The sequence below is a fragment of the Prionailurus bengalensis genome, chromosome D1, assembly GCF_016509475.1.
Source record: "Prionailurus bengalensis isolate Pbe53 chromosome D1, Fcat_Pben_1.1_paternal_pri, whole genome shotgun sequence".
Lineage (NCBI taxonomy): Eukaryota > Metazoa > Chordata > Mammalia > Carnivora > Felidae > Prionailurus > Prionailurus bengalensis.
Genome location: NC_057346.1, coordinates 100137973 through 100163208, shown reverse-complemented (window position 1 = coordinate 100163208; position 25236 = coordinate 100137973). Strand labels below are relative to the sequence as shown.

Below are 25236 nucleotides of genomic sequence, written 5' to 3'. Positions count from 1 at the left end.
CTCCAATCTTGGTCAGTAAGTCCCGTCCTAACAGCGGGTAGGGGCATTCTGGTATTACCATAAAGGAGTGGGATACCCGGCCCGTTCCCAAATCTACTGTTCTTCGGGTAGTCCATGAATACTGGCTCATACCAGTTGCCCCTTGTACCCAGGACTTCTTGCTGGCTAGTTTTCCTTGTGGGGTGCGGAGGACCAAATGTTGCGCTCCAGTGTTGACAAGGAAGTCAACAGGGGTCCCCTCCACTTTAAGAGTTACCCTGGGCTCGGGGAGAGGGTCTGAACCCCGACTCCACTAATCACTCAGTTCATCTAGCTCTAAGACTTTTATTCAATCAGTCTTGCTTCCCTTCCCGCTGGCCTTTTTGGAAAATCTCGGGCCCAATGCCCTATCTCCTTGCAGTATGTGCACTGATCTTTCTGCAGCCTCTGCTTCCCCCCTTGGTGGTTCCTTTACCTCCTCTTGAGTCGTCCGCCAGCTGCTGGAGATGGAGGTCTCACTCCTCGGGGGAGTCAGAAGTGGTAGCTGGTAGTATTTGGGCCAGGTCTCGAGTCTGCTTACTGCTGGCAGCCGCCATGGCGCGAGCCTACTTATCCTCAGGAGGCTCCCGGTTATTATATACCTTTTCGGCTACTACCAGTAAGTCCTGCAGACTTTTTTTCTCCTAGTCTATCTATTTTCTGTAATTTTTTCTAATGTCTATGGCCGATTGGTTTACAAAGGCCATGATAACAGCTGCCTTGCTTTCTGGAGCCTCTGGATCCATGGGAGTATAAGTACGGAATGCCTCCATGATCCGTTCTAAAAAGGCAGCCAGAGATTCATCTTTTTCCTGTTGCACATTTCCTACCTTGGCCAAATTGGTTGGCTTCCTAGCAGCCATTCGAAGACCCCCCCCCCCCCATTAGAGTCTGGCGGTAGACCCGGAGCCTCTCCTTACCTTCTGCCGTGTTGAAATCCCACTTGGGCCGAGTTAAGGAGAAGGAGGCATCTATCTGAGCCTGGTCGGTGGTGGGATTCCCGTCTGCGCCCGAAACTAGTTTTCAGGCCTCATTGAGGATTCTGTTTCCTCAGTCGTGAACAGGACCTGCAAAAGCTGCTGGCAATCATTCCACGTGGGCTGATAAAAAGAACAGAGTCTAGGGGCACCTGGGTGGCGCAGTTGGTTAAGCGTCCGACTTCAGCCAGGTCACGATCTCGCGGTCCGTGAGTTCGAGCCCCGCGTCAGGCTCTGGGCTGATGGCTCAGAGCCTGGAGCCTGTTTCCGATTCTGTGTCTCCCTCTCTCTCTGCCCCTCCCCCGTTCATGCTCTGTCTCTCTTTCTCCCAAAAATAAATAAACGTTGAAAAAAAAAATTGAAAAAAAAAAAAAAGAACAGAGTCTAATAAATCAATAAGCCCTGCAGGTTTCTCGGAAAACTTAGGATTCTGAGCTTTCCAATTGTAGAGGTCACTAGTGGTGAAAGGCCAATAGTGATAGGGCTGATTCCCCTTCGCGTCTGGGGGTCCGGTGGCTCTCAGGGGCAGAATAGTGGAGTCAGCGGCGGAGGCAGACTGCTCCCTCTGAGCCCTTTGTCTGGTAAACGGCGGGCTTCCCACTAGAGCGTTTCTGCCTCCCGCTCTCTGAACACCGTCTGCCTCCCCCAGAGGGGGAGGCGGATGGTGTTCTTCCGGCATCCTAGGGGGTTATACGGGGAAGGAAAAAATAATTCTTTTTTAGTCCCCCCCCCCCGCCCCCGTAGGACAGGGTAGAGGGGTGCTGAAGGCTGGGTAAGACTTTTCTTGTTCTCCTTCTTCTCTGTCCCCTGCAAAGCAAGAATGGGTTTTTGGCTCTGGAGGGCGTGGGGCTAGGAAGGGCTTAAGACAAGAGGGTGGGTCTTCTACAAGGTCCTGCCAAGTGATAATGTAAGGGAGCTGATCAGGATGGCCCGTCTTAGGCCGAGAGATGATACCCCCGACTCGGTGGACGGTAGGGAGGTTGAACGTGCCCTCTGGCGGCCATCTGACATTGAAAGCTGGCCACTCGCTAGAACAAAAAACCTGCCACCAACCCTTTTGGACTTCCACACTGAGGTTGTTAGCTTTTTGGCTGACATCCTTAAAGTGATCAATCATAATACTTAGAGGAGTAGTCTGAGTCTGTCCCATAACATCCGTCTAGTAAGTCCACAGAACAAAACAGAGAAACACAGAAACAGACAGAGGGCCCCTAGAAACAGTCTTCCAACTCCGTGGAAGCAAAACTGAAAGCTAGACAATGGCCTCACACCGACTGGCGGGAGCGACCCGCCTCATCTCAGACCTTTGAGGGGAATCCACATCCCTCCAGAAGGGAGGATTGGAACGTCTTCTGGAACTCCCGGCCCGTGGTCCTCCAGTGCGTCCATTTAGACCACGCCAGGCACTACCAGAATTTCAGAAATGAGCTCACACAGAAGAGACAGGGAACGGACAGACACTAACCGTGGCCAGTCAGGCTCTCTGGGTTGGGGGGGGGGGATCCCGGAGGAGCTCCCAAATGTTATGCCCAGAATTCACGATCCCCAAAGACCACCAGGGAGCTGAGTCCGATGCAAAAGCAAGGAACCTTCATTTGAGCTAGCTCGAGCTCAATCTCCTACCTGCACCGACGCAGCGGTGAGATGCCAGAGAGAGACTGAGTTTCAAAAGCACAAAGGTTCATAGGGGTCTAGGGGTAGTTGGTGGGGTGATGGTCGTGGCCTTAGCTGATTGGCTGGGGAAGGATCAGAGTCCCGTTGTGCAGATTGCCAGGCGTGGTTTGTATGGGAAGTTTGAACGGGTGAGCGGGAAGTTACTCAAGGGGAGGGGGTTTTAACGAGTGAGCAGGAATTTCTTTCTGCGGGTTTTCCCAGAAAAGGGGGCCACGTCGGGGACATAGTCACTCAAGATGGAGGACACACGACAAAATGGAGTCGGCCAGCCTAGGACCGCTCTTTCAGCCCAAAGTGCAACTGTCCAGGCAAAGCATAACAGAGAACACTCCAATTCTTTTATTCCTCTGACCTTGCCTTTGCCGTCAGGGTCACTGACGCCCCACTGCCACGCCCATTCTTCTCCTTCCGAGGCTCCCAGCCTGCGCAAGCGCAAAAGAAACTGCCTTTCTTAGTGGAGGGCGCGGATCCCACTACAAAACGCAGGCGGCCCTGGCCTGTAAGCCCCGCCCCGACCCCTGCGCTGGCTCGCGAGCGCCTGCCGTTTCTCCGGGCGGGGCGGTGGGCGGGGACTGGGCGGAGAGGCGCGCGCCGGTGCGTGCGTGTGTGCGCGCGCCGCGGGCGGGCCAGTGAAGCCGGCGGCCCTGGCACGTGATACGGGAGCGGCTCGGTCGCTTGGTGGCTTGGTCTGTCTGTCCGTCCGCGGGTGCCATCATGGCGGACGCAGCCAGTCAGGTGCTCCTGGGCTCCGGCCTCACCATCCTGTCCCAGCCGCTCATGTACGTGAAGGTGCTCATCCAGGTATGAGTCGTCGCCATCCCTTTCCCCGCCCGGCGCCTTGTTTAGTGGCCGCTGCCCTCCGCGCTTGGCGATCGGCTCCAGCCTTCCCGGGCCTTCAGTCCCCTGAGATGCTGCTTTTTCCCTGCTGCCCCTTCCTTCCCCGCAGGGACAGCTTCCACTGCCCGCGCCTCTTCCACTGCCCATGGGCCTTCCCCAGGTCTCGCTTCCTTCCTGGGGAAGGCGGGGAGGCCTGATCCTTTCCCCGTAGCCAACTGCCGTCCTGCCCTGCCCGGTGGCTCCTCTGAACTTTGTTTTTTCATCCCTGAGGTTGATACTGGCCAGTTGCCACCAAGAGCTTCCCAACTCTCCCTGCATACCCCTCTGAAATTAGCATTCGCCTCCTCCCCCGGCCCGATCGCAAGACATTAAATATATTAAAGACAAATTTGATATTAAAGGGGAGCCAACACTTGATTAGCGGTTTTTTTTCTTCTTTTTTCTTTGCTACTGTTACTCTTCTGAGATTTAGCACCAGATACCCAGGTAAACACAAGGAGCTCATTCAGAAGTGAGAGGATTCACTGAGCTCACTGAGCGCTCTCCCAAGAGCAGCCCTTGTGACTCATGACAGTGGAAACCACATCTGTCTGAGCTTGGAATAGTTCAGATGAAAGAGTTGAAGCATATATGTTTCTAATCTACTGTGAAATAATCCTTAAGTGACATTTTACATTCGCAGGCAAGTAACCCAGGTTTTAACTGATGGTACACTATTGGATAGTGTTTTCAGTTGCCTTTCTAGAATTCCCTGTGATGGGCATGTCATTCATTTTTTTAAACTCTTGTTGAGAGTTGACATAATTATGTCATGCATTATTCCAAGGAAGGGAGCAGTGATTAGAACCCCTGTCCTTGCCATCTATCTACCTTTCTGTCAGAAACATGCAAGACCCTAAGGAGGGCCACATTTCTTACTATTGAGTTGATGCTACTCCGTATTATGTGTCGCTTGGCTGACCCATGTGGATTCAGATTCCGTACATAAAAGGCTATTATAAAGTAAATTATTTTAACTAAGAACAAAGACTTTGATTGAAATGTGCTATGACATCTAAAACAGAATTGGCACATTTGTAGCTAAATAGTGTCTTGAGATGCAGTAAATCTGCTATGAGCTCAGTACTTCTTCAGGAGACAGTGTTTTTTTAGTGACGTCTAGAGCTCTTGTCTCAAAAATTTTAATATCCTCAGCCCTGATTACTTAACTTCTGTGTGTTGCCAAGTGTCTTTAAGGGTTTTGGTGAAATTTCCAAATACTCAGCTTTTTTTTTTTTTTTTTTTTTTTAGTTTATTTATTTATTTTGAGAGACAGTGGGAGAGGAGCAGGGAGAGAGAGAGAGAGAGAGAGAATCCCAAGCAGACTCTGCACCGTCAGCATAGAGTCTGATGCGAGGCTGGAACCCGTGAACCACGAGATCATGACCTGAGCTGAAGTCAGATGCTTAGCTGACTGAGCCACCCAGGTGCCCCCCCCCCCCACATACTCAGTTTTAAAAATAGTTGTATGGGGGCGCCTGGGTGGCACAGTCGGTTAAGCATCCGACTTCAGCCAGGTCACGATCTCGCGGTCCGTGAGTTCGAGCCCCGCGTCGGGCTCTGGGCTGATGGCTCAGAGCCTGGAGCCTGTTTCCGATTCTGTGTCTTCCTCTCTCTCTGCCCCTCGCCCGTTCATGCTCTGTCTCTCTCTGTCTCAAAAATAAATAAACGTTAAAAAAAAAAATTGGATAAAAATAGTTGTATGGTAGCACTTTGAGGGAGCTCAGTCAGGAGTTAATTGAACAGGTTAAGAATCACGGCAATAACGAGTCAAAACCAAGTCCTATGGCATTCTTTCTCTCAACTTTCTCTTTAGCACTAAGAATGCTGAATACATTGTAGAAATAAAATGATAATCATTAACTCTAAAATGGTCGTCATTAGATTATTAATGACAATCAGCTTGTTTAACATGGATTTAGCTTATAATCATTTCCCACATGACTTATCCAACCATATCTGCATTTGCCTTTTGAGTGTTTCATCTTGATAGCCAAATCCATAGTGGATACTGGCTTAGTCTTCTGTTTTGTCCAAATATAAAAAATGTGTTTGGAGAGCGTAGCTGGCTTAGTTGGTATAGCATGCAACTCTTGATCTCCCGGTTGTGAGTTTAAGCCCCACGTTGGGCATGGAGATTACTTTATTTAAAATGTGTTAGATTTTCTTTAGAAAATATTTTTGAGCCTCAGTAAACTATAGCTTTCCTAACACAAAAGTTCCCTTACTCTGTTTTCAATTTGATACTAGTCCAGCTCACCTACATGGCTTACTTTGTAGAATTTGAACCAAACAAAAGGAAGCTTGGAGTTCATTGAAACTAGTGTTATCAGTTGAGGGAATAAGAAACTGACAAGGATGATACTTCATCATTGCCTCGGAAAACGTATGCTGTATTTTAACTGAGGTTAAAAATTATAACTTTACAACCAAGGTATTTTGGGGAATATTGCTTAGTATTGATACATCCTATTGTTTTTAAAGGTGGGATATGAGCCTCTTCCTCCAACAATAGGACGAAATATTTTTGGGCGGCAAGTATGTCAGCTTCCTGGTCTGTTTTGTTATGGTAAGTGTTTTTGATTTATTTGTAATTGGAGGTCATTGAGGATGATGATAGGTAGGCAAGAGGTATGGAAAGAAAAGATATAGAAAGCCTGTTGACGTGAAATTTCTATGTAACTATTTCTTTCAGCTGGAATTTAAATCTCTGACTTGTGTTCTTAGCTCAGCACATCGCCAGCATTGACGGGAAGCGTGGGTTGTTCACAGGCTTAACTCCAAGACTGTGCTCAGGAGTCCTTGGGACCGTGGTCCATGGTAAAGTTTTACAGGTAAGAACATCAGTTCATCTTCCCAAAGATTTAGATTACCTTTTATGCAGTTTGTTCTACTGACCAAGAGCAGGGTTATTTTTGCTTTTTGTTTTTTTTAATAATTGTTTACTTTTGGGGGGAGAACACAAGTGAGGGAGGGACAGAGAGAGGCGGGTAGAGGATCCAAAGCAGGCTCTGTGCTGACAGGCTGACAGCAGTGAGCCCAGTGCAGGGCTTGAACTCAAGAACAAGGAGATCATGACCTGAGCTGAAGTTGGATGCTCAACTGACTGAGCCACCCAGGTGCCCCAAGAACAGTTTTAAAGATATATTTATGACCGTGATCTTTCTTCCTCTTGAAAACATTTTCTTCAAATATCCATTTTTTTTCTTTTTAAAAATTTATTTATTTTTGAGAAAGAATGTATGCACAAGTGGGGGAGGGACAGAGAGGGAGGGAGGGAGGAAGGGAGAGAGGGAGAGGGAGAGGGAGAGCGAGAGCGAGAGAGAGAGAGAGAGAGAGAGAGAGAGAGAGAATATCCCAAGCAGGCTCGGAGCTGTCAGCCGAGCCAACGCAGGGATCCATCTCACAAACTGTGAGATCATGACCTGAGCCAGTGTCGTGAGTCAGACACTTAACCGACAGAGCCACGCAGGTGCCCCCAAATACCCATTCTTAATTCTTTCCTGGGACGCAAGGGGAATTTGTATAAAATGAAGCATTTGACTTTGATCTACACAACCTTCGTCCTGTGAATCAGTCATTCTGAGAAGAAAATGAATGCAATTATTCGATCTCCTGCATAGCTCATTTGATTTCTTTGAAGGAGGAAGGAGGCTGATTAAAACATACATATTTCTTTCTAAAGTTATTTTTTTCTTATCATTACCCCTAGTAAAATGTTTTCTGTTACAAACTTATTTTTTATGTATTTATGTTTAAAAGGTTTTTTTTATTGATTTATATTTTAAAGTAAGCTGTGTGCCCAATGCGGGTCTTAAGCTCACAACCCTGAGATCAGGAGTTGCATGCTCTACCTGTTGAGCCAGCCAAGTGCCCCACAAACTTATTTTCTTAAAAAACTTAGCAAGATAAACATAAAAGTCAGGATAGTGGTTATTTGTGGGAAGAGGGAAGGGAAAAGGGACCATGCATAACATTTGGGGGTAATGGAAATGATTTTCCTTGACCTGGATCATGGCTATGTGGATATTTGTCATGTGATTATTTATTCCATCATTTATATTTTGTGCACTGTTTCTGCAAATGTGTTAATGTTAAATAAATTAAAAAAAATTTTTTTTAACCACCAAGGTCCATGTCAACTGCAGGGCTGTAGAAATTTTGGGGAAGTAGGGGAAGAGGTGACAGGTGGAACTTTGGCTATCTGTATCTGAGGCATTTGATTTTAAGAAAGCCAGAGATCTGAACTCTGACACTTAACCAGCTGAGCCACCCAGACGCCCCACTAACTGCTTATTTAAATAGTACTGGGCACAATCCTTCATTTACTTTTGTAGGCTTTCACATTACCCCAGTTCTAATGTTTTATCATCTGATGACCATGTCTTGATTTTGTTAGTTTCATGATCTAACTGGCTTCGATTTCATTTTTTTTTAAGTTTTTATTTAAATTCCAATTAGTTAACATACAGTGTAATATTAGTTTTGGGTGTACGGTGTAGTGATTCAACACTTCCTTAAATCGCCCTCTGCTTACCACAAGTGCCCCCCCTTAGTCCCCATCACCTATTTCACCCATCCCCCACCCCGCCCACCTCCCCTCTAGTATCTATCAGTGTGTTCTCTGTAAAGAGTCTGTTTCCTGGTTTGCCTCTTTTTTTCCCCCATGATCATTTTTTTTTTTAATGTTTTATTTATTTTTGAGAAAGAGAGACAGTACGAGCAGGGGAGGGGCAGAGAGAGAGAGAGAGGGAGACACAGGATCCGAAGCAGGCTCCAGGCTGTTAGCACAGAACCCAGTGTGGGGCTTGAACTCATGAACCATGAGTTCATGACCTGAGCTAAAGTTGGATGCTTAACCAACTGAGCCACCCAGGTGCCCCCATTTGTTTTGTTCCTTAAATTTCATGTATGAATGCTAATTGGCTTCAATTTTAAATTCTCTTCACCGTGACTTCATTGATTTTTGAGTTGGAAAGGTTTTCAGTAGATTCCTCACATGGAAGCTGTTTCACCCTTTAGCCACTTTATTATTCTTTACACTTATTCTTTTGTCATGTTTTTAAGTAAGCTCCACTCCCATTGTGGGGCTTGAACTCATGACCCCAAGATGAAGAGTTATATGGTCTACCCACTGAGCCAGCCAGGCGCTCCACCTTATACTTATTCTTGTTGTCATGCCTATGGGCTGAATGTGGAAAAGTGTGGGTAGCCCGTGGGTGAGAGTAATGGAGTCCTAATGGGCAGGTATTTTTGGTGGATTGATTACTAGTGTTTCATTCCCAGCCACACCCTCCGCCGGGCTCAGTGAAAGTATTGCCCTTACCCGAGTGAGATTTACATATGGAAAGACAGCTGTCCTCTAGTGGGCTTCATGTGTAGACTTAGAGCAAAAGTGAAAGTACTACTTGAGAACAAGGTCCTGTATGTTCCAGAAAGTAATAAACTCCGGGTAATCAGGTACCCTGAATATATGTTTCACATGTAGCCAAATGAAATATAACAGGGGATTGGTACTACACTTAGTATCAAAAGCAGCTCCCTACAATCAGGAAGAGAGACCAGTTCAGGGTTGGTGAAACTGTTAGCCTTTTATAAGAAAGAGTTCTGTATATTTGAACCAGAATGAAATTAAATTCTGTTCAGAATAGTATAGAAAGGACAGGAGGAAATTTTTATTTTAAGTTTCTTTATTTTTGAGAAAGAGCAGAGGAAGGGCAGAGAGAAGGGGACAGAGAGTCCCAAGTGGGCTCTTCCCTGACAGCAGAGAGCCGGACGCAGGGCTTGAACTCACAAACCGTGAGATCATGACCTGAGCCGAAGTCGGACACATAACTGACTGAGCCACCCAGGCGCCCCTAGAAATGAGTGAGAATTTTATTTTATTTATTTAAAAAAAATTTTTTTTTAATGTTTATTTGTTTTTGAGACAGAGACAGAGTGTGAACAGGGGAGGGGCAGAGAGAGAGGGAGACACAGAATCTGAAACAGGCTCCAGGCTCTGAGCTGTCAGCACAGAGCCCTATGCGGGGCTTGAACCCACGAACCGTGAGATCATGACCTGAGCCAAAGTCAGACGCTTAACCGACTGAGCCACCCAGGTGCCCCATGAGTGAGAATTTTAACATACGCCTGAAACCATTAGAATTACTCTTAACTAAAAACTTGGAATTTGACCCGAAAACATCATATTGCTTAATCTTAACATTTACTTCCTTTCTTCTGATTTTTCTTTTAAATCTTTTTTTAATAGGAAGTATTGTCTGTTTTTTTAATCTGGTATAACTAGTGACTCAATTGTCTGCTTCTTTTATTTCACCTAGCCCATCTTCTATTTCTGAAGTATCCCACAAATAATATTTCCTCTTCCAATCTAGTCTGAGCCTTGGCAGTGTTCAAGTTCTCTAAAAGAGAACAAAATCTTCTCTCGCCTGTTTTAGAAACAGTCAGATACAAAAGGAAAAGTGAAGCGATTTTAGCTATTCAGACTTGGCACCAATTCTCTGTTCTTTTGTGTAGTGAAGAAAAGAGCCTTGCCCTAATTTGATATTGGTACTACTTTCTTTTTTTTTTAAGTGAGATAAAATTGGTACAAAACATATGTTTCAGGTGTACAAAATTATAATTCGACATCTGTGTTCATTACAGAGTGATCGTCTGGTTACCATCCATCACCATACATTTGACCCCATTTGCCCATTTCACTCATCTTCCATCCCCCTTCCCTTCTGGTAATCTGTTCTTCGTGTCTATGAATTGGTTTGGTTTGTTTGTTTAAATTCCACATGTGAGTGAAATGCAGTTTTTGTCTTTTTCTGACTTATTTCACTTAACTTAGTACCCTGAAGGTCCATCTATGTCTCAAATGACAAGATTCATTCTTTTTTATGGCTGAGCAGTATACTCCATTATGTACATATACCACAATTTCCTTATCCATTCATCCATCAATGGCCATTTAGGTTTTTATATCTTGGCAACTGTAAATAATGCTGCTATAAACGTCAGGGTGCGTATATCTTTTCAATTTAGTGTTCATATTCTTCAGATAATCCAGAAGTAAAATAGCTGAATTTATATGGTAATTCTTTAAAAAAGTTTTTGTATTAACAAATCTCTATCCCTAATATGGGGCTTGAACTCACAACCCTGAGATCAAGAGTCTCATCCTCTACCAACTGAGCCGGCCAGGCACCCCCGATAGTTCTATTCTTAACTTTTTGAGGAGTGTCCATACTGTTGTCCACGGTGGCTGCCTTAGTTGACGTTCCCACCAACAGAATCAGGTCATTTTTCTCCACATCATCTCTAACACCTGTTATTTCTTTTTGTTGACAGCCAATATAACTGATGTGAGGTGGTATCTCATTGTGATTTGGGTTTGCATTTCCCTGCTGATGAGTGATGTTGAGAATCTTTTCATTTGCCTGTTGGCCATCTGTATATCTTGTGTGGAACAATGTATATTCATATTCTCTGCCCATTTTTTAATTGGGTTGTTTGGTATTGGTTCTTTTTCATGAAAAAGCCATGAGGCTTTTTCCATAACTTTAGGCCTAGGGTATGTTTATACCAGTTTGTTTCTGCTAAATGTGTATGTTTAGTAAATAATGCCCTTGGGTTTCTGTTTTGGTTTGTTGTCCTGTTTCATTTATCTATCTATCTATCTATTTATTTATTTATTTACTTACTTACTTATTTATTTAAAAAAAATTTTTTTTGAGTAGGCCCCATACTGAGGCTTGAACTCACAACCCTGAGATCAAGACCTGAGCTGAGATTAAGAGTCAGATGATTAACTGACTGAGCCATCCAGGCACCCATTTCTTCTCTTAGATGAGAGTTTTCATGAGCATTTGCTTGTTCCTCTAGCTGGCCAATATGTTAAACTTAGTAATAAGATATCTTAGAGACACTTACTTCCAACTGATAATAGAAATAGAAATTATTGGAGATATTCAACAAAAAAAAACAACCCAGAAACTGTTTTACTTTCATTTTATGTCCTCTCTCAATGACACTATGACAGCCCTAATCATCCTTTCTTTTCTTTTCCTTTGTAGCATTACCAGGAATGTGACAAGGTTGAGGTATGTTGGAGCCTATTTGTATGCATGGGTGGCCCATTTCCCTTGCAGATTATTATTGCTCTTTGGTCCTCTTTAGGAGAAGGGACAAGCAGTCAGTTTTCCTTTCATCTCAGTGAGCGTTGGTGTACAGAGTGGCCAGGTGTTGGAACAGTTTTATTTAAAACCATCAAGATAGGGGCACCTAGCTGGCTCATTTGGTGGAACATGTAACTCTTAACCTTGGGGCTGTAGGTTCAAGCCCCGTGTGGTATGTAGAGACTACTTAAAAAAAAATCTTTAAAAAAAATTAGAAACAGAAAGAGAGAAAGAGAGAAAGAAGGAAGGAAGGAAGGAAGGAAGGAAGGAAGGAAGGAAGGAAGGAAAGAAAAAGAAAGAAAGAAAGAAAGAAGAAAGAAAGAAAGAAAACCTTCAAGATGTCTGTCTTTCGTATTGATTTCCAGGATTTAGGCCCTGGGAATGTACAAAAAGAAGTCACACCTTCCTTCGACCAAGTTATCAAAGAGGTAAGAGACAAATTATGTCCTGTGCTATTTCCCAAAATCACAGTGTATGCAGTGTAGCATTTTGTGGAATTAGGATCATCAGGCCTGTGTGTTCAGCGTTTGTTCCAAATGAAATCAGACCTTCAATTTAATTTGGGCTTTTCTATATAGATATCATAAAAAAGAAAAAAAAAAGCTATTTGGATTGCATGCATTTGAAGGAAACTAATTTTGTGGTCATCTCATCTTTAAAATTGAAGAGGTTTTCCCTGAAAGTTTTCTAATGGAGTTGTAAACATCTGGCACAGTGTTAAATTAGTGGCCAGGTCCTTTGTGAATTGGATATTATCCATCTCTCTGGAAAAGCATTTTTTTTTTTTAATGTTTATTTACATTTGAGAGAGAGTGTGAATGGGGGCGAGGGGGGGGGGGGGAGGGGAGGCAGAGAGAGAGACAGAGACAGAATCTGAAGCAGGCTCCAGGCTCTGAGCTGTCAGCACAGAGCCTGATGTGGGGCTTAAACTCACAAGCCATGAGATCATGACCTGGCCAAAGTCCTCAATGGACTGAGCCTCCCAGATGCCCCTCTATCCGTAGAAGTTTTTACAATGTTATTCTGACTTAGGGGATTGTTCCTCACACCCATTTTCCTCTTCCCATCTCCTACCTTAGGAGTTTGTTTCAACCTGACTTAATGTTTATGGCTTTCAAAAGTACTCTTTGATTTCTTAGTCTTCACATTGTCTAATTGTTTTTAGTGAGGTTGCAGTTTTCTCGTAAATGCTGCTTTCTTTTTAAAAAAAATTTTTTTTAATGTTTATTTATTTTTGAGAGACAGAGCGAGAGCAGAGGAGGGGCAGATAGAGAGGGAGATACAGAATCTAAAGCAGGCTCCAGGCTCTGAGCTGTCAGCACAGAGCCCAACGTGGGACTCAAACCCACAAACCGCGAGATCATGACCTGAGCTGAAGTCAGACGCTTAACTGACTGAGCCACCCAGGTGCCCTAAATGCTGCTTTCTAAAATATATATTCCAGGGGCACCTGGGTGGCTCTGTCAGTTGAACTTCCATCTCTTGATTTCAGCTCAGATCATGATCCCAGGGATCCCAGGGATTGAGCCCCATGTCAGGCTCTGTGCTGAGCATGAAGCCTGCTTGGGATTCATTCTCTCCCTCCCTCTCTCTCTGTTTCTCTCCCTCTCCCTCTCTCCCTTTCCACCCCTCTCACCACCCCCCCACTCTCCCTCCCTCTGCCTCTCCTCTACTCCCACATGTACATGATCTCTCTCTTTCAAATAAATGGAAGAAATTAGTTTTAAATAATAAATAAAATATATATTCCAAAGCAAATCTTACTACAAGTGTAGCTATCAGATGAATCAACTTTGTTTCCATAAAGTTTCTACTTTTATTAAAAAATAGAGGAACATGTATTAATATACATTTTGTATTTTCTTAACTTCAGTTGGCCCATCTTGTCCCACAGGCTCTTCTCAGGACTACCATACCATGAGGGCTGTCTTAACTAAATAACTGAAGATAATGTTTAAATGCATAAACGAATGACCTGGTGTATTTACAACCTACCTCCAAGTATTGTAATTTAATTTTCTTTGCTACTTCTTTGCAGAGTCCTGGACAAGAAAGATAAACTAGGATAAATAGCATTTCTGAGATATTGCAGTTACATGGTTGTGGTGGAAAAACAAATCAGAGTTGTTGTGTTGGTACAGATTAACTAGAGCCTGACATTTGAATAATGTAGATATCAGAGTGTGAAATCACTCACAGTGAGAAAGTGACTTCAAAATCTAAAACACAGGCCTCACAGTTTTCTTCCAGCTTGGTTACCATTTGCTAGTGACCCTCCCTGTCTTTTTGCCTTTTTTTTTGTCCCCCAATCTGTAAAATCAAGAAGATAACCGAAATCTGCTTTGCACATCAGTTTTGAGAAGTAACCCCAACAGAACGTTGAAATCCACGACTAAGCGGTCTGAGATGATGACAGTGTGTTACAGTATCACGTTCAGGGCAGGAGGGCCCTGTCGTCCACATTACTTCTCACAGGAATTTGAATGTCATTTATTTAGATCTCAGAAGTGTGTGTTGATTGTTTCTAGACAACTCGAGAGATGATGGCTCGTTCTGCTGCTACCCTCATCACACATCCCTTCCACGGTATGTTTGCACTTGGTAACTGAAATCTGATTTGTGACCTTACTTTTTAGAGCATGATCTCTCCTCTTCAACTGCTTAGACAGATTGATGTGGGAGTTCACTTAAGTGCCTTGCCTGTGTGTTTTTTGTTTTTTGTTTGCTTACTTGCTTTGGCACTTATCCAGTTTACCCAGAGAGCAAAGTGTCTTTAGGTGGAAAAAACTTTTTTTCTTTTTCAGGGCTATCAAAATTTATGTCCATGTAGTTTTAAAAATCTTTTCTCTGTGTTCTGCAGTGATCACTCTGAGATCTATGGTACAGTTCATCGGCAGAGAATCCAAGTACTGGTAAGTGTTTTTATTTCCAAGGATTCAAGGAGATCAGTTGAAGTGCTTTACATTTTTTTTTTTAATCTTTATTTTTGAGAGAGAGAGAGAAACAAAGTGCGAGCAGGGGAGGAACAGAGAGAGAGGGAGACACAGAATCCAAAGCAGGCTGCAGGCTCCAGGCTCTGAGCTGTCAAAAGTGCTTTCCATTTTTATGGTGCCTTAGATATATCATTTTGATCAAGTTGATATATCATTTGATATGCACACACGCAGAAAAGGGAAAATAGAAGAAAATGGCCTGGGCACGTTTAAGAAGCTACCCAAGATCTCAGAGTAAGTTGCAGAGACACTAAAGCCAAAATTCACCCTGACTCCATGTAACTAGGTAGTAATATCTCCACACCTGTCCCAAATTCAACTGTCTTTACAGAGTGAGGGTGGCAGAAAAGGGGGTGGGATATAAATTTGACCTTGTCAAAAGTGATAATTGAACGTTTTCTTTAGTAGCTCCAAAATAATCTTCATGTATTTTTGCCTTTCCATCTTCTGTACGTTAGTGGACTTTATGACTCCATAGTAACCATCTATCGTGAAGAAGGCATCCTAGGATTTTTTGCGTGAGTAAATTGTTGATTTGTGTGTGATTATTTGTGGCAGTGGAAAGCTTTAATGAAAATAAGGACATGACTGTTTAATCCCTGGAGAAAATGTACTCTCTGGGTTTACTTCATGTTAAACTCTATTAAGGTCCCTCTGACTTAAATTCTCTTGTAAAGATCCCAAACTTTTACTTCCAGACATCTAAAACACTGGAAATTAGAGGGTTTTGTTTTTTGTTTGGGGGATTTTTTCATTTTGTTTTAACAAATAAATTTATTCCAAGTTTCTACCTTTATAATAAGTTCCTAATGATGTACAGTTGATAAACTAGGGAAACTTAATTTTTGAAAAATGGGAGAATTACCTAACATGTATCTCGTGTTTTTGCAAGGCTATATCCGTTCCCTTGAATTTCCTTTAGAAGAACTTAGACTACTACTGTCATTCTTCTGTTAACAACAGAAACTGTAAATGGTCCTTTTTCATTTTCAGAGGGTTTCCATGTCACTGATTTTATTTGAGCGTCCTAGTCTGGGAGAGGGGCGCCTGACTGCCTCAGGTGGTGGAGCACACGACTCTTGAGTTCAAGGTTGTGAGTTCCAAGCCCCACGTTGGGCACAGAGCCTACTTTAAAGAAAAAAAAAAAAGTAAAACCAAACAAATCGCCTGGGAGATAGGCAGGGTAGTTACTATTATTCTCATTATAGAGGTGAAAAAAAGTTGATGCTCTGGGAATTTCATTTGCTGCCGGTCACGTAGCTGATAGGTAGTGGAAGTGGCATTTGAACCCCGGTCTTCAGTCTGTGGGGTAATGTTCGTCCCGCAATTGCATACTGCCTCACCTAGGTCACCCAGGCCCTGGGAATGTGTTTTTTGATATCCCTCATCTATCTCTGGGCCATTCTTGTTTTGTTTTGTGATTTTGTAGCCATTTTTGGCCCTGTCAAATTTAAGTATCAAATACCTTAGCCAAAATTATATGTATTTTTAAAATTATTATTCATTTATTATGATTTACATGTTTTTTATTCCTAATCACTTATTATGCATTCTTTTTTATTATTTTTTTTTAACGTTTATTTATTTTTGAGACAGAGACAGAGCATGAAGGGGGAAGGTCAGAGGGAGAGGGAGACACAGAATCTGAAGCAGGCTCCAGGCTCTGAACTGTCAGCACAGAGCCCGACGCGGGGCTCAAACTCATGGACCACAAGATCGTGACCTGAGCTGAAGTCGGATGCTTAACCGACTGAGCCACCCAGGCGCCCATACATTCTTTTTTTTTTTTTTTTTAGTTATATCCAAATTAGTTAGCATATAGTGCACCAATGATTTCAGGAGTAGATTCCTTAGTGCCCCCTCCCACAACCCCTCCAGTAACCCTCAGTTTGTTCTCCATATTTATGAGTCTCTTCTGTTTTGTCCCCCTCCCTGTTTTTATATTATTTTTGTTTCCCTTCCCTTCTGTTCATCTGTTTTTTCTCTTAAAGTCCTCATATGAGTGAAGTCATATGATTTTTGTCTTTCTCTGACTGACTAATTTCACTTAGCATAATACCCTCCAGTTCCATCCACATAGTTGCAAATGGCAAGATTTCATTCTTTTTGATTGCCGAGTGATACTCCATTGTATATATATCCCACGTCTTCTTTATCCATTCATCCATCGATGTACATTTGGACTCTTTCCATACTTTGGCTATTGTTGTTAGTGCTGCTATAAACATTAGGGTGCATGTGTCCCTTCGAAACAGCACACCTGTATTCTTTGGATAAATACCTAGTAGTGCAATTGCTGGGTCGTAGGGTAGTTCTATTTTTAGTTTCTTGCGGAACCTCCATACTGTTTTCCAGAGTGGCTGCAGCAGCTTGCATTCCCAAGCCAAAACTATATTTAAGTCTCTTCTTTGAAGCAGGCACATTTTTGTCCCCTCTTGCTTATAGTTATTGATAGTAAGATGAACCATTGGCCAGAGCTCCAGGATGTATAGCTGGTCTGCATTTGAAAAATGGAAATTGGGTTGCTTGGGGGCTCAATCCATTAAGTGTCTCAGTCTTGATCTCAGCTCAGGTCTTGATCTCAGGGTCGTGAGTTCAAGCCCTGTGTTGGGCTCCATGCCCAGTGTGGAGCCTCCTTTAAAAAAAAAAAAAAAAGGGAAAATGGGAAAGTCATTAGAGATTAGCCTCTAGTATAGTTACATTACGTAGAATGAACTAGTTAGGACTAGATTCTGGCGGTCAGTGTCTTTTCAGTTCTCTAGAAGACTTTAAAATCTGTCTTTGAGAAGTGTTTGTATTGAGTGGATTATCTTTTTACTGATCACGTTTTTTGGCTCTTATTTTTATTGTTTTTCATGTAGGGGTCTTATTCCTCGCCTCCTAGGTGACATCATTTCTTTGTGGCTCTGTAACTCACTGGCCTACCTCGTCAATACCTATGCACTGGACAGTGGGGTAGGTTGTGATCTTGATGAGATGTGCTGGTGCTGACTTTATTGTTTTCACTGGGCAGCTTGGGTAGCTTTAAAGTAAGGTGGTGGGTCACCTGGCTGGCTTAGTCTGTACAGCATGTGACTTGGGGTTTTGAGTTCAAGCCTCACATTTGGCATGGAGCCTGCTTAAAAAAAAAAAAAAAAAAAAGATAAAGTAAGGTGGCACTTTATTACGTGCCAGACTCATCATTATATAGCTAAACATTATCAGTCAACTTTTCAAAGGCTGATGGAATGACCTATGCTATTTACCATGAAAAGATGCACCTAAAAAGTCCTTAGGGTATGGCTGAGTCAGCCTAAGAAATCTAGCCCTGTCTCTGTGCTGCAAGGAGATCACATCTGTATTGGTACATAATTTTGGAGGGCAGTGCAAAGCAGGACAGTTTTATAGCATATTAATGGTGTTTCATCTAATCTGAAGTGTTAATGGGACTCCTGGTTTGGGCTTTTTAGAAACCTCAGCCTGGGAAGTTTTGAGAATTAGCCTTTCCTGGAAGCTGCGGGCCTCTTTGTGCACAGGCAGCCCCATAGCATAGTGGGAAATAGAACACACACAGAGGGACGACTGAATCCACACTGTCCACTTCTAGAGTACAGAGACTTGTCTCTGCAGCATCTGGTGCACAGCTGGGTGTATGTAGAGGTAGTGACTTGTCCCCTCAGGTGTACCACAAATGTAGTTTCCAGGGATTGGATTTCTAGGACATCAGAAAAGGTTACTTTTTTTTTCTTTTTTTTTTTTTAAATCCTGGGTCTATCACATTTGTTCCTAAGCCATCGTAGTCTAATGCAAATTTGTCTCTTAATGTTGAATCAAGTTGATGATTTAGTTCACTGCCTTTTTATGGTCACAATCAGTATTTTATGTTTTCATCTCAAAATTAATTTTTAGGCTGTCAAAGAAACTAAAAATTTAGAGATCGAATATATTGATATGAGTGGGGACAATTAGCTGTTAGCATCATCTTAATTTTCTTATTCTGAAAAGGCTTTATTCCTGTTTTAGGTTTCCACCATGAGTGAAATGAAGAGTTATTCCCAAGCTGTCACAGGAGTGAGTTTTTTAAAACCCCCTTAACCTTCTAGTTGTGTTTTGTTTTCTTTTCAATTTCATCTGGGTCGTGTCATCACAGATGTCTCACAGGAATGTCTCTCAAGTTCATTAATGTTTCTCAGAGGTGAGAATGACCCAGGGTCCCCTTGTCACAGGAGCGGCATTAACAAGCCCACATGGTTTGGTCTATGCCACCGTGCCCCCAAGTCTCAGGCCTGCTGCTCGCGGCACCCCACTGATCCTGTACCGGACAACTTCACCCTCTTGAGTCTGTGGAGTTTTCCAGTAGTTGACTTCTGAAGTAACTTCCATCATTTTTGGAAGGACCTCATGTTTTCTTACTTTCTTCAGGGGTGTTTTGAAATGCTTCATTGTATTTGATTGCATTTACTTTTTCTCTTAAATAATGTAATTCAGTTTTATTTGAAGGAGGACTCTGTCACGGTACGAGATGCCTTCTGGCCTTTTGTTAAAGTGTTGGATGTATCGGTATGTTAAGAGGAGGAAGCATCTCCAGGCTCAAAAATGTGAGCTACTGAGAAAGCAAAGCTAGTGGTGGAGTGTTGCCCACAGTGGCGCTAGGGCTTTAAGGGAGAGGAAGGAAGAGAATAAAGATTCAGAATGACCTAATAACTTAGCTGTCTTTTTACCACTTCACAGTTTTTTGCCAGTATGTTGACCTATCCCTTTGTGCTTGTCTCTAATCTTATGGCTGTCAACAACTGTGGGTAAGTGCCCTGCATTTCTTATTCTAGTAGTTGGCTGCCTGTATGCCTGCCCGGCAGAGCAGTCCAGGGAGAAATTTGGGGAGGAAAAGTACAGTTGATGTCGTTACTAGATTTCCTAAATCTTTTCCCTGTATGCCCCATGTACCAGCGGTGGCATCAATGTATGTTTGATTATAAGCAGCCGTCTCATATCCTCTGTTAGAATATCTCTCAAGTACTTACAGATAATATTCTGAAAAGGTGGGTTTGTGGTCAAATGACTCTATTTCTATATCTTTCCTTTATTTGAAGTCTTTATCTTCCTTTTAATGAAACTTACAAAGGATATGTCAGGGGTTGAGTGGCAGCTTGTAGGGGCTTCATGGAGAAAGTAAGTTTCTTTCCTAGGGACTTCATGGAAAAAGGAAGTTTTAAAGAAAGAAAAGTAGGAGATTTGGTCCATAGAAAGTTTCTTTCTTTTTTTTCATGGGAAGTTTTTTAACCTTTCACTGTGTTGGTTGAGAAGGATGGGTGGGGGTATGGTGGTGGACACCACCGATTTCCAGCTTCTGGGCGCCGAGTCACGACCGCATTGGGCAGGAGTTTTGCCTCTTTCTTTAAGTCAGGACAGTTCCAGTGCAGTGCCTGGCGCCCTATGCCGTTAGACATGTCACTGTTTTCAAACAAGGTATCAAATAGATAGCTGTGTGGAGATTCGAGCATAGTTATCATACTTCCTGTCATGTCACATTCTGGTTGTTTTGTGCCCAGTAGGGCACCTGCCACATCTTAACCCAGAGCGTAGTAAAAGAATGAGTTGAGGCTATTACTGTCCCTGACAGATTTTTAGGGAGGAAGAGATACGGGTTATATCTGAGTAAAGTATGTAGTCACCACTGTTTAGATTCATTGCCATATTTAGGCTCTGTTGAACATCACTTAGCTTTTAAGTCTCCTTTCCCTGCTTATAATTGCTGTGTTCTAGAATTATATTTGTTCACAAATTGAAAACCCAGATGTTTTAGAAAATGCCTAATTGGTTGACGTTTCTGTTTCCTTGCTGTTTCAAAACCTAAATATGAGGGAGGAAAATCCTTTTGGGATGCTTGCTCTTTTTTCCCTTTCTGAATATTTGTTTCATTAGAGCTAAAATTGTCTCTTGGGGAACTTTCTAGGTAAGAGAGTATTTTGACAAAGATTTATTGAACTCTTGAGAGAACGCTTGGTAAATGTTAATTTGAATAGCTAATCTTTTTTTTTTTTTTCCCCCTGTTTCAGGCTTGCTGGTGGATGCCCTCCCTACTCCCCAATATATACTTCCTGGATAGATTGCTGGTGCATGCTGCAGAAGGAGGTACTAGTGTCTTACTCTCTCTCTCCTTCCATTCCTCCCTCCCTTCCTTATCACCCCTCCTCTCTATTTTCTTTTATTTTGTTTTTGTTTGTTTTCTTAAATAACGTCTCTGGAATCCCAGGTTAATTTTTGTAGCTTACCCTTTAACTACCAATTAATGCACCCTTTCCAGTGTTCCATGTATTGCTCCAGCATAGTCATAAAATGTGCTGCTGAGAAGTCATCAGGAGGGGTAATGAGGAATTGAGAATCTCTGGATGTGACCTGGAAGCCATTTGAGCGATCACATTCAAATTACAAGTAGGGTCCAGGTAGACAGTTATCCTGGTGGTTAAAATGATGGCCTCGATTTCAGGTTATTTTTTTCCAACCTCATCTTTTTTCTTGTAACTTCCCACAATCTCCTTATATATTCAGGTGTTTTCCTACAGTAGAGAGGAAACTGAGAAACAAGAAGCTGTTTGTTTTACGACATTATTTGTCACAGTGATGTTGATGGAGCTGGCCTCTTACTTCTGGAGTGTTTTTAAAGAATGATTTTGTCCAGACTCCAGTTTCTGGGTTTGTTATTGTGAGGTGTGTCATCTGCAACCACAGGTCTCAATCAGTCTGGCCAAAGCTTTATTAGGAACCAAAATGGGTGGCTGTGTGCTGAATGTAACACGGGATCACTTCTAATGGCCATCAGTTTAAAGCTGTTTTTAAGCGGGAAGCACTTTTTAGAGGATTGTAGAAGATAGCGTATGAGGAAGCTCTTTGTTGCATTTTGTTATGGCACTTGTAATGCGTGTGAGAAAGGCCTTTGTTCACAGAGCTCAGCCTAAACTATGAATGAAAAAGGCTTAAGTGCTACTGTAGCTGCCTTTTTGCCCAGTGTGCAAGCCCAGCAAGCCCTGTGTGAATCCAGGCTAGAACACGAATGATTGCCATACACACCTAACATGAACGTTCTGGGTTCCGTTCTGAGTCTTACACTCTCTAGTGGGCAGTCTCTTACCGTGGTCCCCATTTAAAGGAAAGATGGCCTTTCTTTCCCTGCTTTCTAACTAACCCCCTGCTGTCGGAAGAAAGCAGATAGAAAATGTATTAGGGTATCAGACACCTTGTCGAGGGAGCAGTCAGTCCCATAAGTGCTTAGGACAAGAGCAGCAATCTTGATGGGGTATTTGCTATATATCAGGCATCGTGCTGAGAGCCTGTATCAGCTCGTGCAACTCTCAAAATAACCATATGAGGAGGATACATAGGTACCATTCTTTATCATCCCACTTCCCATCTGAAGAAACTGGGACTTTGAATCATTAAATAGCACTAATTATATAACCCAAGGTTATAGAGTCTGTATTTGTGAGAGCGGGATCTGTGTGCAGCCAGTCTAACTTGAGTCTAGTCACTTAAGCTCCTAAGGTTATTACTTTAATTGTAACATTTTAGAAGTACTCCATAGAGACCTGACCATTCCATTAAAAAGTAAATAAAATCTAGCACTTGGCGAGTGGTAGGACTGTCTCCGCACTTTATATGTACTGACTCATTTGATAACCCAGCCGGCAAGTGGCAGAGCCAGAATCCAAACTGGGAATTCTGTCGAAATAAGTCAGAAATTCTTGCCTTACCCGCATGTCAAAACTGTAAGTTAGTTCCACGAAAGCTCGGCTTGAGTCAGAGTGCACGTTGCTGCTCTGTACAGTGATAGCCCAGTCTTTCCTGGCCATTTTAGTCACGTCTCCAGAAACGTGTCCAGTTGGATCTCTCTGCTGATTTGGACTGGCTGACCTCATGTTCACACTAGACTTTATTTGTTTTTATTTTATTTTTTTTTCCAGGGAAATATGAGCCGAGGAAATAGCTTGTTTTTCCGGAAGGTCCCCTTTGGGAAGACTTATTGTTGTGACCTGAGAATGTTAATTTGAAGATGTGGGGCAGGGACAGTGACATTTCTATAGTCCCAGATGCACAGAATTATGGGAGAGAACATTGATTTCTATACAGTGTGGCGCGCTTTTTTAATAATCAATCTTGGGAAAATGGAGGTGTTTGGTGTCTGCCTTTTTTGTTCTTTTTCCCAGCACTACGTAATTTACCACTGAGAGTTCCCCTTAGTTACTATTCTGAAATGGGATGTTTGTGCCTCAGATTCCTTACTTAGAAAACAAAAGTTGCATTTTCCTAAAGGTATAGGCAGGTGGTCATGTGACTTGAGTCTTAATTTTAAGGCTTTTAAAATGTAGAGTACATTCTCAAGAAAGAAATAGTTCTTTAAAACTTAAGAAATTTAATAAGGTAAACTATATGGGAGGTTATGAATACCTTTTCTTTAGCAGACCCTAAAACCTCAGCATCCACCAGAATCTGCCTCTCATTATCTGCTTCTAAGCACATTTGATTCACCCTCTCATTCTTCAAAAAAAAGACCATTGCTAAATTACCTTGGAAAATCTCTACAGGGGTATCCACTCCTTCAGTTTCTTATTGCAAAGTAATAAATTGTTGCCAACAACAAAAAAAGGGAAAATTACAGAGAACAAACAAGATTTGGAAAGGAAGCATAATGGCTTCTTTCCCCCCTCCAAAGAAATTCTTATCATATAAAATATGAAAAGCAAATACAGCAGCGGTAGCCCCCCCTTTTTTCAGTAGCCCCCTTTCTTAGAAGTCTTTGCCGAAGTCCCTAAATTATTTTCATTGTATATAATTTTTCTATGTGATTATAATCTTATAATATTTTCTTCAGTCTTTAATTTTGTTTCTTTTTTGTTGTTGCCGAAGGTGAGTAGTTTACTGTTCATTCCTAATGATGCCCTTGGAAAGTGTACTTATAACTCCTTATCTGATAACGCAGACTTAAGTCCGCAGGGTTCTTAGGATGTTGACCATCTCGCATGTCATACCCTCAGTTAAGCATGTTAACATTTATAGGAGGAAAAAAACCACTTTAGAAGGAAATAATTTCAACTCAAGCATAAAACTCCTATTTACTCAGGCCTTTTTAAAGCAGGTTAAAATGCTCTAAAAAATGAGAAAGCATATGGTTTCACTACTTAAGTAATCCACTGGATGTTGCCAAATGAGCAAGCACTTAATTTGCTGCTCCTCAGACTTCTCTATCAAAAGAGCAGCGCCCATAATATTAGTGTGAGCATGTAGGGGTGTCCTCCCTCCCTCAGGGTTTAGGAATACAGCCTGAAGTTCATGAGTAGCCTACCTTGAAATGTCTTTGATGTCTCTTACTTTGTTGCAAGAAGTAATGTAAATTTTATATTCTATTCAATATTATATGCATTTGTTTTAATATGAAAATGTTTTTGCATTACCCACTCCCCCCTCCCCAAAAAATCTTCAGTAAAGATGATCTAGGAAAATGTGCCATGTTTATTATCCTGTGGCTTCTGTGCTCATAATACCTGCCCGTTTCTAGTCGAGAAGCTTATTGGACTCTAAGAACCAGTCTGCCACCAGAGGGCGCCAACGCTTCGGTTTTGCCTATGCAAGTTGGGCCGTGAAAAATTTTAGGAAAGCCTGGGATTGCTCAAAGTGCTGTCCCATCAGTTAGTCTAACTGCATCCAAGGTATAGCTACAATAAGGGTACTATACCAGTGGTCCTCCATAATATTATATAAGCTGTTAACATAATGAAACATCTGTAGAGTTTATTCAGGGGTTAGTTAAATGCGTGTAGGTATTCTTAAGATACACCTGCAAGAAATAATGAACTGACTCATACGTGTAAATAGTACAAACCTAGATAAAGATCGTCTAGTAAGCTGCACCTGTGAAACTGGCCAAGTGGTTTGGCTTGGCAAGTACTGAGCTAAGTTCCCAGGAAATATTCCCCCAGGGGATGTGATGGTCATTGAAGCAAAGAATCTGGGATTTTCTGCAACTTTTGGAGTGGCTGTATAAACTGCAGAGTATAAGAGCAACCTTAGGGTGAAAGAAACTAACCATAGCTCTCCATTCCAACTTCTTACTGATACCTAAGCATAACCTCGGCATTGCCTCTAATTTTCTACTCTAGGAATACCTTCCTTTCCCTCTCCTCATTGAGATTTTCCCCGTACGGTGAGATTCCATCCCGGTGCCATCTCTCTGTGAAGTCTCTCAGTCTCTCAGTCCTCCCAACCAGATGAGGTCTGCCTTCAAACTCCCCTGCCCCAGGGCTTGTAATTACAGTACAGACTAGTCTGACAAAATGGAAACTGCATCTGTTACTTACTTCTAAGTTCAAGGCTTACAGAGCAGTGGCATTACTTCTCTCTAATTTGAAAATACGTGAAGAAAAAGAAAAATCCTCTTCAGCCCCTTAAAGCAGGCCCACTAAAACATCAGCCTTGCTGGGCTTTATAGAAAAACTAGCCTTTCACCTAGCAGTACATGCAGTTGGTCAGTTTGAGGTCCTGTGGCAGGTTAAGGGAGCAAGA

The 25236-nt window shown here is 42.5% G+C and overlaps 1 protein-coding gene and 1 pseudogene across 2 annotated transcripts; one reads left to right on the top strand and one right to left on the bottom strand.

The window, feature by feature from the left end:
* Positions 1-291: 291 nt before the first annotated feature.
* Positions 292-3382, bottom strand: LOC122484315 (annotated as a pseudogene).
* On the top strand, positions 3176-24180 carry MTCH2 (mitochondrial carrier 2). Of its 2 annotated transcripts, XM_043582501.1 has the most exons (13): positions 3176-3470; positions 6030-6114; positions 6273-6379; positions 11609-11635; positions 12076-12138; positions 14239-14296; positions 14571-14622; positions 15162-15221; positions 17565-17658; positions 18706-18753; positions 19414-19481; positions 20739-20814; positions 22641-24180. In XM_043582501.1, exons 1-13 carry the CDS (start codon positions 3384-3386, stop codon positions 22725-22727), a joined length of 912 nt encoding a protein of 303 aa, XP_043438436.1. In that variant the 5' UTR covers positions 3176-3383; the 3' UTR covers positions 22728-24180. The 2 variants fall into 2 exon arrangements, with proteins under 2 accessions (XP_043438436.1, XP_043438437.1); XM_043582502.1 differs by lacking the exon at positions 11609-11635 and having other exon boundaries at positions 3287-3470.
* Positions 24181-25236: the final 1056 nt, after the last annotated feature.

What these genes read in the sequence shown, in the direction of transcription:
- MTCH2 (XM_043582501.1), top strand. Translation starts at nt 3,384, where the DNA reads ATGGCGGACGCAGCCAGTCAGGTGCTCCTGGGCTCCGGCCTCACCATC. An exon ending in GGCAGAGAATCCAAGTACTG is followed by an intron (nt 14,623 to 15,161) that starts GTAAGTGTTTTT and finishes TCTGTACGTTAG; the next exon opens with TGGACTTTATGACTCCATAG. An exon ending in GGTGCATGCTGCAGAAGGAG is followed by an intron (nt 20,815 to 22,640) that starts GTACTAGTGTCT and finishes TTTTTTTTCCAG; the next exon opens with GGAAATATGAGCCGAGGAAA.